At 38.1% G+C, this 14,922-nt stretch overlaps 1 protein-coding gene across 1 annotated transcript; it reads left to right on the top strand.

The window, feature by feature from the left end:
* The first annotated feature begins 200 nt into the window (after positions 1–200).
* Positions 201–8,660, top strand: slc13a5b (solute carrier family 13 member 5b). The gene is made up of 12 exons (XM_024277437.2): positions 201–401; positions 1,185–1,313; positions 1,384–1,520; positions 1,690–1,910; positions 2,042–2,222; positions 3,452–3,574; positions 3,671–3,883; positions 3,969–4,075; positions 4,150–4,268; positions 4,350–4,511; positions 5,986–6,123; positions 8,523–8,660. The coding sequence occupies exons 1-12, from the start codon at positions 303–305 to the stop codon at positions 8,646–8,648; spliced, it is 1,755 nt and encodes a 584-aa protein (XP_024133205.2). The 5' UTR covers positions 201–302; the 3' UTR covers positions 8,649–8,660.
* The last annotated feature ends 6,262 nt before the right edge of the window (positions 8,661–14,922 follow it).

Genomic DNA, 14,922 nt, shown 5'->3' with positions numbered 1-14,922 from the left:
ACATTAGATTTTAATTTTAGTTTTTTGAAAAATGTAAATTTTATGATCACATGTTAGTATAATTCCACAAATACATGTAACATAGAAAAATCATTGGTACTTGATGTTCTGTGTATCACTGTCAGTAAATCTCCATGCGTTCCGACCGGCTCTGCTCTCACTCCTCATTGGGATTCGACTCCTTCACTCTCCTTTATTCGCTGTTCTACCGCCCTCCTCCTCCTCCTCCTCCTCTCACTCCTCCTGCGCCTCAAAATCTCAACCCATGGTGTGCAGGTTTCTTTCCTGCACTTTTCTTCAGGATGAGGGTTCTTAGACATCTGTGTGCCATCAAGAATGAGCTCATCCTCTTCTCAACTCCACTTCTCCTTCTTCCATTACCTCTGGTGATCGGGACTCCGGTATGTTGCCTGTCTTAGATTTAATAGAAAACTTTATCATATAGATACAAGTCAGAATCTAAATGATTTACTTCTAATCTAAGTAAGGATGTGTTCCATCAGCATTTAAATGTCTTTATTGGATGCGTAAAAATTACTCTTAATGTAATTTTACATTAGATTGGACTGTAATCGACTACCTGAGGGACACAGTAGCCTCCCTATGGTCACTTTCTGACCTTTTTAGTGAGTTTTTTTCCAGTTTCCCCTCTGCACCTGTTAACAGCTGAGTGCACAGTGCATGCAGAGGGGCGCACATGAGAACTGTGCAATTATGTCGGGTGCATGCGGACCCTGTAAGTCCTGTTATTTTAACCCCTCCATGTCAACAGCGTGGGAACACACGGGCCAAAAGGGCTTTGTCCACATTGTCCGTACCTCTTCATGTAACATACAGGCTGCAGGCGTGTTATGATAGGCGTGGAAGAAGAGAGCACAATGGGCATTTGGAGCATCAATATAAGTGACAGAGTTCATAACAGTTTCTTGTTGTTAAATATAGTTTTATTTTAAAAAAAAATGAGATTATGAAGCTCACAAGAGTGCTTTGAGAATAACAAATGACCACACAAGACTCTTATCTTCACTCTTTGAACCACCATAACGTCCAAATAAAAAGGGTTAAAAGTTACCCATCTGAGATAAACTTTTGAGAAACTTTTACTGCAGGAATTGTAAGAACGTGTAAGGTAGTTCTGTTGTGTCAATACCTATCAGCATGCTTTTTCACACTTTATTTTCCAGGAGGCAGAATGTGCCTATATAATAATCTTGATGGCCGTGTATTGGTGCACAGAAGTGCTACCGCTGGCCATTACAGCTCTTCTCCCTGCTATCCTGTTCCCTTTGTTTGGGATAATGGAGTCCCAAGATGTAAGTTAAATTATATATACATATTCTTGTGCTAAGAATTATTTCAGTCATTTGTGATCGTGCTTTACAGGTGGGCATGCAGTACCTGAAGGACACCAATTTGTTGTTTGTTGGGGGACTCATGGTTGCTGTGGCAGTGGAGCACTGGAATCTGCACAAGCGCATTGCTTTGAGGGTTCTGCTTTTTGTTGGTGTACGTCCAGCTCTGTGAGTTTTTCGCTTTTCCTACAATTTTCCAGGTTATCTAATCAGCTATGATTATCTCTAGATAAGGGTGCCATGATCAAGGTGTGACAGCATCATAAAAAAGTTAGTTTTTTTCCTGTTTTTAATATGTTGTGTCAATCCATTGAAAGTTGTGACTTACTCCTCACAGTTTGATGCTGGGCTTCATGGGCGTCACAGCTTTTTTGTCCATGTGGATCAGCAACACAGCTACTACAGCCATGATGGTGCCTATAGTCCAAGCGGTGCTGGAGCAGCTCAACAACAGTGAGGCAGAAGCTCCCCAGATCCTCAGCTCAGATGAGCAGGTCCAGATATCAGACACTGACAATAAAACTTCTACACAGACAGAGAAGCAAAATGAGGGTCAAGGTGAGTGTTTATACTTCCAGGTCCAGTATTTAAAAAAATTAGACAAAAACCAGTTGAGAAAAATGCATAAACGTTCAATTTTTGATGAGTAACTATAGCTGTTCTGCTCATTCTTCACACGTTGTTTAAAGGTCCAGTGGTGGTGACTTTCTTAGATGCCTCAGCAGAGCTTGCCAAGCTTAAGGAGGCAGCAGAAAAGCGGAAGATGTGCAAAGGAATGACCCTGTGTATTTGTTATGCTGCTAGCATTGGCGGCACCGCAACTTTGACGGGAACTGGTCCCAATTTGGTGCTGAAGGGCCAGATGAACCAGTAAGTGTTTTACTCACCAGCTGGAAACGGCGCAATTAAAGATTTAAAGACCCACTCCAATGAAAACTGTGTTTTTCTAACATGCTGTTGAAGCATTTTTCTCAAGATGGAGGACCTGTATGAAAGAATGTAAGATTAAAACGGTGCTTCTGAGTTTTTCTTTATTCAAATCAGGCTGGATGAGGAGCAGATGAAAACACTCATTTGAAGTAGCTCTGGTTTGTAACAAAACTGCAATGGTCTCAAAGTTTCTGATGCATCAGACAAATAGATAAATTAAAGTCTTAATTTTCCTTGTCAGTATTGCCATCTGGCTCAAAACTGTACAGCTGCATAGCTCTGATATTGCTCGCCATAATGTTAGCTTGATGTTGTAAGCAGCTGTAAGCTAGCAAGTCAGAGTGTAAACAACGGAATGCTTTATATCAATGCAGGGTTACTTCCGTGCCAATCGTTGGCATGTATTATTTTACTGGACAAAACAAGGTGTTGACATCACCCATAAAAAATGCCTTACCTCTCCGCCCCTCGCAAAATCAGGCCAAAGCCCATCACGGTGGCTTCCTTTTCATCTGGCGCCATTTTGTAACTGTAATTGTGGTTGGTCCGAGTTGGTCTGAGACATGGTTTTAGAGTAACTTTTGTCGCCAATCATGAGTGAGCTTGTTTGAAGCCCACTCACCTTCCTGTGAAACAAGCTCGAGATAATCTGTCAATCAAACGTTTGAGGCGGGGCCTGCAGCTCCACATACTTTTACAGATTAACATACAATAAAGAAAAATATCTTTAAAAAATTGATTTGAAAGAAAATGTTAAGAGGAATGTATCAGAGCAAGAATGACTATTCTGACAAATAAAATGAATAATAATTGTCTATTTCTCAATAGAACAGGATCTCAATAGGGATTTTGGCCTTCTTGAAACCAGTGGGTATTTCTTATTTGGAGCACGAGAGGGAAGGGGTTGTCCATTGATTTCTACAGTCAATGGTGCCAACAGTCCCGCCCACAACCTAGAGACTCGGATGAACTCCTGCCACTCTGCAGAAAATATGTCTTAAAAGAATACACAGTTTTTTTGTGTGTTTTTGTTGGCTAAAAACTGCATACTAATAATAAAAGACCACTAGAAATGATTTTACAATTTAAAAATATATATATATAGTTGGAGTGGGACTTCAATGAATTGTATTTTCAAGTATTTTAATTACAAATGTTGTCTTTTCTAGACTGTTTCCTGAAAACGAGGACGTCATTAACTTTGCCTCCTGGTTTGGCTTCGCCTTCCCAAACATGATCCTCATGCTCACTCTGGCCTGGCTTTGGCTCCAGTTTGTATACATGGGATTCAAGTGAGTCTAATTGTTGCTCAGGGTTTAATTGAAAGGCAGAGGCTCAAATCTGCTTGAAAGTGCAACAACAGTTTGACGTTGTTTTGGTCCATTTAGCTTCAAGAAGACGTGGGGTTGCGGCAGCGTGAAGACAGAGAAGGACGTTGCCATCTATAACCTCCTTCGGGATCAGCTTCGTCTGCTGGGGCCCATGTCCTTTGGAGAGATTAGCGTCTTGGCTCTTTTCTCTTTGCTTGTTGTCCTGTGGTTCACAAGAGATCCAGGTTTTGTAGCAGGCTGGGCAACATACGTCTTCAACTCCGAAGCCGAGTTTGTACTCACTCTTATTGCTTTTTTCAAGTCTGCACATTTTTTTGCAATAGTCCCTAAAAAGTGCTTTTGTTCTCCCCATAAGGTATGTGACGGATGCCACAGTCGCAATCTTTGTCGCTGTCCTTCTCTTTGTTCTTCCCTCTGAACCACCCAGAATCTGTTGCTGGAAGTCTCGAAGCTTCAACACAGGTGAGCTGCAGGTCAAGAAAATTCCGAGTGTGAACAAAGAACTTATAAACTCTGTTTTTTTTTTGGAATTGTAGTGCCTCATCAGTCTAACTCAACACCACGTCTCCTCACCTGGAAAGTTGCCCAAAAAAAGTTGCCATGGGGGATCATACTTCTTCTTGGAGGAGGGTTTGCTTTGGCCAAAGGAAGTGAAGTAAGAGGCAGAGACATTCACTTACCAGACATTATCTGTTCTTATGACATCAAATCTTACTTCACTGAATGCTGTTTTCAGGTTTCAGGACTCTCAAAGTGGATGGGAGATCAGATGACACCTCTTCAAAACATCCCTCCGTGGGCAATTGCTATCATTTTATGTTTGATAATTGCTATCTTCACAGAGTGCACGAGTAACGTGGCCACTGCGACTCTCTTCCTACCTGTCCTTGCCTCAATGGTAAGAACTAGAATCCTTAAAACACATGTTTGTTCAAGAAAAAGTGAGGAGGAAGCAAGAATCTGTGGCAGACAGAATTCTCTTCTCTTTAGTGAAGTGCTCCTTCAAGTCAATGATTTCACTAGCATTGACAGTATTCCCAGTGAGAGCTGGCCTCCTTTTCCGTGTCTAGCTACCCACTTCACTGGCCATTCATGCTGGATATGTTTGGCCCCTTACTGTGGGCCCCTCCTTCCATTAATAAACTGCCAAATACACCAATTCAGCTCGCTGGCCGGTGCCACTGCCTGCCCCACTGCTGCTGAATAATGGCATTACTGTGCCCACTTGTAGAGCAGCATGCAGAATGCCAAAGATGGGTTACGAAAGACAGTGGCTCACAGGGTGATACAGATTAATGACTACTGAGGACATGACCAAGCAAAGTGAGGATCAGAATAGAGGAGATATTCTTACTTCCAGCTTGTAAGATATGGACATATGGTTCAGGTCCCTTCCGGGCCACTTTTTGACGTTTTGATGCCCCTAACTCATCGTTTTTTTCTTGCTGTTCCCATTAAATCACAGGTCCCCGACCCTCTGGACGTATACCGGACACAGACGCAGTACCGGTACCCTAATCCTAACCCGATACCCTAAACTGGTACCTTGTTCCGCATCCTGAGGGTTGGGGACCCATGATTAGTATATGCATTTTTTCCCTGTCTGTGGGCAGAGTACCAAGAAATCCCTGGACCAGTACTGGTTTGCAGCCTGGACCCTTTATTTAATAGGAACAGCCAGCACGTCAAAAAACAACAAGTTGGAGACACCCAAATGTCAAAAAGTGACGCGAAGGGGTTCTTAACCATACGCCCATAAATGGCAAATTGGAAGTAAGAATATGTAGCCATTTTATCTCCTCTATTCTCATCCTCATGACAAGTTGGGCGTGAGAATGCTTTGAAAATAGTTGTAGGACTTGGAGTGGTGTTCATTTGACTGCATAGATAGTTTGATATATGAAAAAAAAAAAAAAAAAAAACGTTTTATGTGTCTGTGCAAGTCATCCTGTCAATGAAATACACAGATTTGGCAGCCAGACATACAGTTTACACTCTAAAAAGGTCAAAATATAAAGTTTACTTTTTTCTCTCCTCTTTGTTTACTTCAAGAACCAAAAATTATGGAGCCTTTGTTTAAGCCTCATGCCACAGGATATGTAATTCAGAGACAAATTCTACACAGTCATGTCCACTGCATTGTTGCAGTCTGCCATTATCGCTGCACGTGCAATGTTTTTCTATTTCGAACGTCATGCCTCAGCACCAGCAACAACTACAACTTAATTACACCCACCCAAAGAGAGTCTCTACCCAGGACTGCACACTTTCCCTCACAACTTTGATTACAGTGCAGAAGAGATGGAGTGGAGGATTGTGCTATGATCGTCCATGCTTTAGACAGATGAAATTTCCTGTGTAATTATTTGCAGTCTCAGTCCATTGGAATGAATCCGCTGTACGTCATGGTGCCTTGCACCCTGAGTGCCTCCTTTGCCTTCATGCTGCCCGTCGCCACACCTCCAAACGCCATCGTCTTCTCCTACGGCTACCTCAAAGTTGCTGACATGGTGAGTGCTGCAGAGGTTTGTTGGGGTTATTATGGAAATTACATAGACAATGTGTAAAGCTGAGACCTTATTTCCACTGTATAATCACAGAACAGGTACTTTGTCATATTTACTGGTCACGTGAAATCCGTGTTGCCAGTTTAAGTGATAGAAGAAAAAAAGCAGTGAAAGGGCTTCCAAAACCCAAAACAAAAGACTTAAAAAAAGAACACAGTTCAAATATTGGTAAGTGTTGGTTCTTGTCTCATAAATAGTCATTTTCTTTAGATTTTAAATTGGATCTTCAATGTTTGTCCACTAAGCAGCTCAAAATAAAATGACTTAAATATGCACATTTAAAGAGAAATTAGCAAACAAAAACTTAAGCTATGTAAAAATAACAGCATAAAGCATCACAAATACAAAATCTTAACAAGATCAAAAACAAATGATGATCTTAACCTAACATAACATGATTTGGGTCATCATTTCTGCATGTTTGCTATTAAAGAATATACAAAAGAAAATTGTTTGTGGAAAATACTAATTTGTTGCATATAAAGATTACTTTCAGCTTTGTTTTCAGATTGCGAACTGAGTCTTTGTGTATTGGTTGGCTCTTTGCAAGATTATAAATTCAAAAATAATGCAGACAAATGATGTACAAAGGCTTAAATTGTCTGGTGGCCCAATTAGGTACTTCAGCAGACAAGAATGACTGGGAGCCACAATTTTTTTATTTTGCCTCATTTTGAAAAGAGAAAGATTTCAGTTTATATATTTGTCGGAGTTATCTGCATATTGATGGGGTTTAACTATGACTAAATGCAAAATCCAATCAAGTAACTTCACCTTTTTTCAGATCTTGTGCCATGGCAAATTATGTTAACCCACTTTTAATAACAAGAATCGATGGAATGCAAAAACAGCACAAATCTGCAGGACTTTGTCTGGAGGGTCAGAAGGGGGTCAGAGACCCTATTATAATGTCACTGGCCACCGTTGTGGTCGATGCCAGAGAAAACTCTGCTGATTAGTGCTTTGTCACACAAATATAACAACTGATCAAGGATTTGTCATACAACATGCACAACTAAGTTGAAAAAGTTGAGAACATGGGATCGACAAACATCCTTTAAATTGAGAGGTCTGTTGAGCGAGGAGACTTTTCTTCTAAATACATGGAAGCTTTTATGTCATGTAAACAACAAAGACATCTAAGCAGCAATTCACGTGGAAACACATATCGATGTGTTATTCAAGAATCTCTTACCATTGTTCAAAGCCTCGTCATTTTATTTGTCTTGAAACAAAATTTTACAATCAGTTGTGAATTTCTTTAAAGTTTGGAGGCAAAATTAAAAGAGTTGGAGAAAAGCCATTTTTTAATTGAGTTTAATTTTGGTTTTATTTCAATTTAATTACATTTGGTATAATTAAGGCAATGTAATTTGTCATTATCTATATTGAAAAAGCACCAGCAAACAGCTTTTTTTTTTAGCAACATATAACCTTTCACATGTATAAAAGTTTAATTTGAAACGACAAAATATAGAAAATGGTGACATTTCTGACAAGATAAAAGTGTTAGCAGGGTTTTTGTTCTTAGAAGCAGTTCGTGAATATAGTCCTGAATGTCTTCAGGGCTAAAAGGGATCTTTGCAAAGTAATGATTTTGTGCTGATTTAAAAGTTTGACCATCTTTCAAATAGCAAAATTTAGGCTGTTGGTACATGTAGCTTAAGCTCATTCCAGACCCTGTTTGACAGAGTGTACTGCAGAAGAAGAATAGAAATATTTGAATTAAAAAAAAGATGGCAGCCCAATAACTGAAGCTTTGAAAGGGTAATCTGCTGCAGAATTAAAAAAAAAACTATTATATTTTATTAGGGAATATGGTGCAATTACAGCTTATCAACTTAAAAAAAACGATAAATTTAGGAATGTTTTTATCATTTCATCTAAAGGAAGCTCTTTTACAGTAAACCATGAAAATTAATTATATTGACCAGTTAATGGACTTGCAAAGCGATACCTCCACTTTAGGAGTATATTGGGACTGGTTAAGTTCACACAGCACATTAACCCACTTGAGGAAACTATATATTCTTAGAGAAGGTAAAAAAGAACAAAAACTCCATTGTTCTGTTTAAATTTGAGATTCTGCTAATAGCTCTTCTCTTGTGCCCTTCAGACCCTCCGAAGGAACAATTGTCACTTTCTCTTTTTTCTAACAATGCAATCATGCACCATTTCCTTTCCATTCTCTCATCTTTTAAAGTTTTAGGTTTTAAAGCATTTGAAATGTAATCACAGAAATGTTCAAAGAAATGGACAAATGTTATAGTTTTTAAAGTCAAGGTCTGGTAGTGATCTTTTGATACAAGGATTTTAAATATTTCCTTCTTCTTCTTCACCAGGCCAAGACAGGAATAGTCATGAACATCATTGGGATTCTCTGTATTACTCTGGCGATTAACAGCTGGGGTAGAGCCATGTTTCACCTGGACACTTTCCCTGCTTGGGCCAACGTCACGGGAGTCTAAGCAGACTTTTTTTTTTTTTTTTCTGGCCTCCTTTTCAACAGTCGACAAACAAAAGTCTACAGCTGCCAAACAAGAATCTACAGTCGCACTACCAGAACCAAGTGAACTTTACTGATTAGATTGGAGTTTAAATGCTTTAATTGACAGCTTGGTTGCTCTAGTGAGTAAAAGTTGTGATACAAAAAAAAAAAAAAAAACAATTGACAAGAAAGATATAAAGTTGACATGAATTTTTTTTTCATAATTATCATACTGTAGCTTCATTTTCAAAAGGTTTGTTATGCCCCATCCTCTACTCAGAGTCATCCAAAACCTCAAGGGGCATAACTGAAAGTAATGTCCTTTTAGCAGGTGTTAAGGGAAAACGTCTCTGTCTGCTTTGTATACAGGTACCCATTGTCAGGTTATTAAATCATGATGTACAGCTTCACTTTTATATAATTTACACTGATTTTTTTGTTACTTCTGTGCAATCTGATAAGCATGAAATGCTGGAAAGGTTATCTTCCCAAATAAATTTCCACAAGGAAAAAGAAGCAATCAAATAAATGAGTATCAAGATTTTTTTTACCAAAATAAAATACTGTAAATAGGATTTTTTTAATAGCATTTTGGTGTAAAATAAAGGAAATTGTCCATTTTTATGACTGTCACTGAGTGTTTTATGCTACGGTGACAAACACAACCATCCCAAAGCTATTGGGAGGCATTTTCAGAATCTTCAAGATTTCATGCCACTAGATGATTTTTTTTTATTTTTTTTTTTAATAACGGGAATAATGCCATTGGGCAACAGCTGGGTGACTACACGGTGGTGGCAGCCGGATCACCGTCTGGCAAAAGCTCTGATTGGATGATGTGTAAATGTCTCTGGATAGTGGCCGTCCATGTCAAATACCGCCAGTCACTCAGTACCCCGGGGGTAAACAAAAAGTGTATGGAGCTAAATCGGGGCCAATATTGTTTAAAACCGAAATAAAATGTTTTTTAAAAATAATGTTATGTTTGGCTGAAAAAATAGGTTTCAAAACTCAAAATGTCAATTTCAAAAGTTTTTTTTTTAGTTTAAAATCTTTTTTTCAGTTTCAAAACTTTTTTCCGTGTTGTGGCGCGTTGGGGCGGGGCTAACACGAAGGACCAATCAAAATCGATGAAGCTGGTGACTTCAGTCTCGGTGCGTTCACTGACTTATTGAACTGTAATAATTACGATCAGGAAATGGCTGTTAAGTCTGTACTATCATAGCCTAAAGTTGTCCCAAGACGGGTGTAAAAAGCAGAGTTTATCACATACAAACCCCGCGTCCAAAACAGTGTTCTATCCCGTTCAAAGCGCCATCTTATTGTGTTAAATACAGGCGTAGAAAACGACCTTATGCTTGCTGAAATGGATATGTGGTGGGTCGGCGTTTTTAAGCATACAGAGGACCCTGTTAACTGCATGGTGTTGGTAGCGCAGCGGTACTGTGTTGGACCAGTAAACATTTTGCATATGGCGCTTGTCCGGCCGATATCCTTGATATCAGGCTGTTTTAAGGCTAACTAGTGATGCAAAAGTACAACTAGTTGACTAGTGACAGCCAAAAATGCAAACTAGTTAACAAGTAATGTTTTACAATGTGCACTAGTTTACTAGTGAGAACTATTTGTAATTACTAGTTAACTTGTGACAATCTTAAAAGGCCATTACTCAACTACTTACAAGCAAATTTTATACAAGTTCACTAGTAAGGGTCCTGTAAAGCTCACGAGCAAACTAGTTTGACCAAAATCTAAAAACGAGTTTGATATCAAGAATATGGATTTAATGATAAAAGGTTTACCATATACCTGTCACTGGACTGCCACCGTGCAACCTCCAACTGAGGGTCTGTGCCACTGACCGATGCCAAAAACGTATCCAGTCGCCGCTTGTTCCAATTAGGTTGTAGCGCAGTGGCATTTTGGGTAAATTGAGACCGCAGTCTTAGGCCCAATAGGCCCAAAGTCTTAGGCCCTTCTCCTTACCCCTACATTTAAAGGAGCATTTTTAGTTGGAGTGGTGTCTGAAATATTTTTTCTAAGACTCCACCTTCCAAGCGTATTAATACGAAGCCCTCCATCGCGAGGGTAAAGCGCTATTCTTCACGTGGCCCCCTCTAAAGCACAGAAGTTACATTTAAATGAAAGTAGTGACTTTTTGTTGTAGCATGACCTTTTAAACCCATATAACCGCTGTTATTACATATATTCGAGCGCTGGAGGCTCCGCGCTAATGCTAGCTGAACGGCGAGTATCGAGCGAAAGTGTCATCTGAATTTTGAGACACTACTTTTCCATCACTCTCCGTTTGGAGGGTTAAATGTAGAGGTAGAGAGAAGGGATTCAGATTGAGCTTTGGGCAGTTATACAAGATGTCATTTGTAGATTGTGGAGTTTATTGGTTTTCTATTTAAAGCGTTTTTCACAGCTTTTTAAAACTTAAATGCAGTTTAGAAAGTTCTTTAACCTCGCTGACATTTGGAGTTAACCTTTAAACACTGCGTCTCACACCCATCTTTAATCCTTGTAATTAAATGGTGTTAAATATTCATAAAGATTTGAAAATAATTTTTAAAAAACATTTTGATAAAGTTAGTTTTGAACTATTCTAACACATCTTCATATTGCACCAGTTTGAAGAATTTGAACTACTAATGAGTAATAGCCGATGTTTGAAATGTTGCAAACATGGCTCAAAAATGATCTAATTTCATAGCAATTTCCCACAAGATTTCAGCATTTTTGAGGTTTAAAGAAAAGATTTCAAGAAAACTCATCCTTTGCTGGTAACGCACAACTGCCATCCCAAACACGATGATCTCACTTTCACAACATTCAGCTCTTTCTCAACTTCTCGTGAGCATTGTGTTTTTAAGGCTTTGTGTGTCCCCGTCCCTTGTTCACTGACCACTTGTCTGGCAGAAAAACCTGCTGTAATCTCTTAAATACGGTGCGGAAAGCCGCATTGATCCTGCCCTGAAACACCTCACCTAATCCACGTAAGCAAGAGGTTAATGTCGCTGTCATGCAGCAAGAAAAAAAAAAAAAGGATGCTTCTTTCGTCATGAACATTAGAGGCTCAAAGATGATATTTGGCAAGTTTTCCCTCTATTCAAGCGATTGTCACTCATAATGATGAAATGGAAGACAACAGCATCAGCACCAGCTAATTCTGAATAAAAAAAACTGTAAGGATCATATCAGAGTTCTGATCTCATTCCTACTGGACTATTAAAATGTTGCATGGTTGTTGGTTAACGAGCAGTTGGGTGCATCAAGCATTTCAGATGACTATGATCTTGGATCCCGAAGGGAAAGCTTTTATGTAATTACAGTGCCTTTCTCTTTTTTTTTTGCTGATTCTGTGCCACCCACTCATTATCCAATTGAAACATGTATTATAGTCCACATTTTCTCCCTATTTATATAAATAGGACTTTTGGAATTTCAGCTTTGCTGGAATTTTATGAACCTTACTGCATGCAAACGAACTGCCAAAAATATAGTACTGCTGGTCTGGGATGAATAAAAGGCCTGCAGAGTCAGCATAGCAGGCTTAATGAATGACTTTCTCACATAAAGATGCTGCAACCCCGGCAAAGTTTTCTTTTGAACTCCTGCTGCACTTATGTAACATTGCATTGTAAATAGAATTTCACTTTTTTTTTTTCTTCAGATGCTATTTTTGTAAATCTTTATTAAAGAATGTATCATTTTCTAAAGGCAGCAGCTGTCTGAGGTGCCTCTCTTGCATATTTAGTGAAAGTCATATAGAAAATCTTGTCATAATTCTACATGTTTTGATTATTTTTCTCCAGAAAATGAAAATATTTGAATTTAAAACCAGACTTTTTTTCTTTTTTGTTAATCAACTTTTTTCCAAACCAAACTATCTTTTTGCCACTTCAGTATCAGTTTCACTGAGGTAACAATACGCTGTCTGTCTGATACGATCAATCCTCTCTTGCAGACTTAGTTGTGTTGGGTAATTAGAGTATCCCATATCTGAGTCAATCCTCAGGACGACAGGAGCCCTTTTCTTTACACTCTTTGGACCAAAGTGCATTCATACACATCCTGCACGCTTTTGGTGTCTTTATAATCATTTCCTCAGTGATGTAACATGTAAATGATTAGACTTTTACAGCCAGATGGTGCTTCATCCAGCACAGACGAGATGATGAGGGAAGCAGGTTTGATGAAAATATTCAAAACTTCAACAACAGTTGGTTTACGCTTGCTCTGAATAGTAGAAAACTGATATTTCTGCAGCTTTCTGCAAACTTATTTCTGCATGGTTTGTCAAAGGGATTAACATGACCCAAATTTTTAGCCATGTGGGGATCAGTCAGTCAGTCATCAACTCGGCTGCTGAATAAGATGCCATGAAATATAATCCAGACATTTATATCCTTTCGCAAGATGGATCATAATGACTTTGTTGTTCTTTTTGTCATTTTAAGCAGAGCAGTGTGGTCACCTGATAGGACTCTCATCACAGTCTGCTCTGCTTGGTGGTCTTTGAAATGCATTCAGACATCACTTATAAAATAGTCTTAACTTCATTCCATTTAAACGTCTGCTTCTTTACATGTAAAATAAAATGTAAAAGCATAAAATTGACGATAAATCATTTATAAAACGTACAATATAAGTCAAAATAATTAATTTAGAAGTTAGTTAGGTGAACTTACACAATGTCAGCCACTGATTTTGAAAATGAAAAAGATAAATATTGTTCATCACAGGTAGAATCCAACTGTTAGAGATAGAATGTTAAAAAAGGATTATATACGTGTATGATTTTAAAGAACCTACTGGCTAACGTAGAGAAGCTAAGAAGCTTTCCGCAGATATGAAAATACATTTTAGTGAAATTTTAGTCTTGAAGATTAAAGGTTTCTACACTAGGATATCAAAAGACAATTTAATTTATATTTAATTTTACTCCACATCATTTCAAATGTTTGCAAAAGTGCAAACTGTGTATCTATGTATCTAGAGCCAAAAAAAAAAAATCAGGCTTTCCTGGTTTAACCTTTATTGCTAAAATATAGTAAAAAAAAGTAAATTGTCGTAAAACTGGTTTCAATCTCTTGAATCGCACAAACTGTCCATGTTTTTAAATGAAACTATCTTGAATAAAATTTACTGAAAATGAATATTCCATAACTTATAAGTTGCAACGATGTTTATACTGACTGAATATATAATAAAGTGATCGCCAACTAAAAAAAAATTATTGTTTGTATAGTAAATAAGTTGATTTATTTCTTTACTTAAACAAAATCAAACTTTGCATCATCATCTGTAGAAAATGTTGCAGGAAAACTTTATCGTGGATTTGGAGGAACTACCTTTTGCTAAAAAAGTTACCCAGAATCCCACATCTTCAGGGCGTGTTCTATTTTTAGACACTTGCACTAAAGCGAGATGACTCATTGAAACTTATAACCCAAGTACATGTGTTCTTTCACTCACAAAACGGACATTTTTAGGTGTAATAAGAGGTTGAGTCACTGCAACCCTACTATTGTGTCCCATTCCCAAAACTCTCAATAGACAATTTTATTGTAGCTGAAAGGCCAACCCAGACCCAGATTTACATTTCTGCAGTTCAAAGTTGTCGGGTTTTTTTTTTTTTTTAACTTGCCTTGTTAAACAAAGAATGGACATTCTGGTGCTCAAAGTCAGACTCCTTCACTCATCTCTCAGTGCTGGACAACATGATGCTGAGAGTGAGAAGTTTCCTTTTTAAAAAGTAAAATGCAGTGAATATTTTATCTTCAGTTTGAGGAATTAACCCAAGATCAAAGGACACTTCAGCATTCTGTAGAATATTGATTGAAAAAATATGCATGTTAACAAAATAGTAGGTTTTGTCAAATTCATTGTCAAATTGTTTTGGTTCATAGAATGTGGCAAATTCACGATGCTGAAATAAAATTATAACTTGAATGTTTCTCTAAAGAGTTTGGTATGAGGAAGAATATAGTATATATATATAAAAAAATGACAGTGTTCATTACACCCAGCCTTAACCCTACAGTACCTGGGATAGGCTCCAGCAACCCTCACATCCTGCACAAGAGAAGATGGACAAACGTTCAATATGAAAATACATTAACAAGCTTTTTGAAAGACAAATTCAAGATACCGGCACAAAAGAATTGGAGAAAATGGGGAAATTTATTCTGTTAAACACAGATTTGTGAAGATTGATTCATCCAGGACAGATCTACGGCAGAAAAGTT

The sequence above is a fragment of the Oryzias melastigma genome, linkage group LG13 (assembly GCF_002922805.2).
Source record: "Oryzias melastigma strain HK-1 linkage group LG13, ASM292280v2, whole genome shotgun sequence".
In the NCBI taxonomy this organism is placed as follows: Eukaryota; Metazoa; Chordata; class Actinopteri; order Beloniformes; family Adrianichthyidae; genus Oryzias; species Oryzias melastigma.
The sequence above is the reverse complement of the archived record's forward strand: the minus strand, read 5'-3'. Positions and strand labels throughout refer to the sequence as shown.

Bases quoted from the DNA above. Each gene is read 5' to 3' on its own strand.
- slc13a5b (XM_024277437.2), top strand. From the start codon at position 303: ATGAGGGTTCTTAGACATCTGTGTGCCATCAAGAATGAGCTCATCCTC. The intron at 402-1,184 runs GTATGTTGCCTG...TTTATTTTCCAG, and splicing joins CTCTGGTGATCGGGACTCCG to GAGGCAGAATGTGCCTATAT. The intron at 4,076-4,149 runs GTGAGCTGCAGG...TTGGAATTGTAG, and splicing joins GTCTCGAAGCTTCAACACAG to TGCCTCATCAGTCTAACTCA.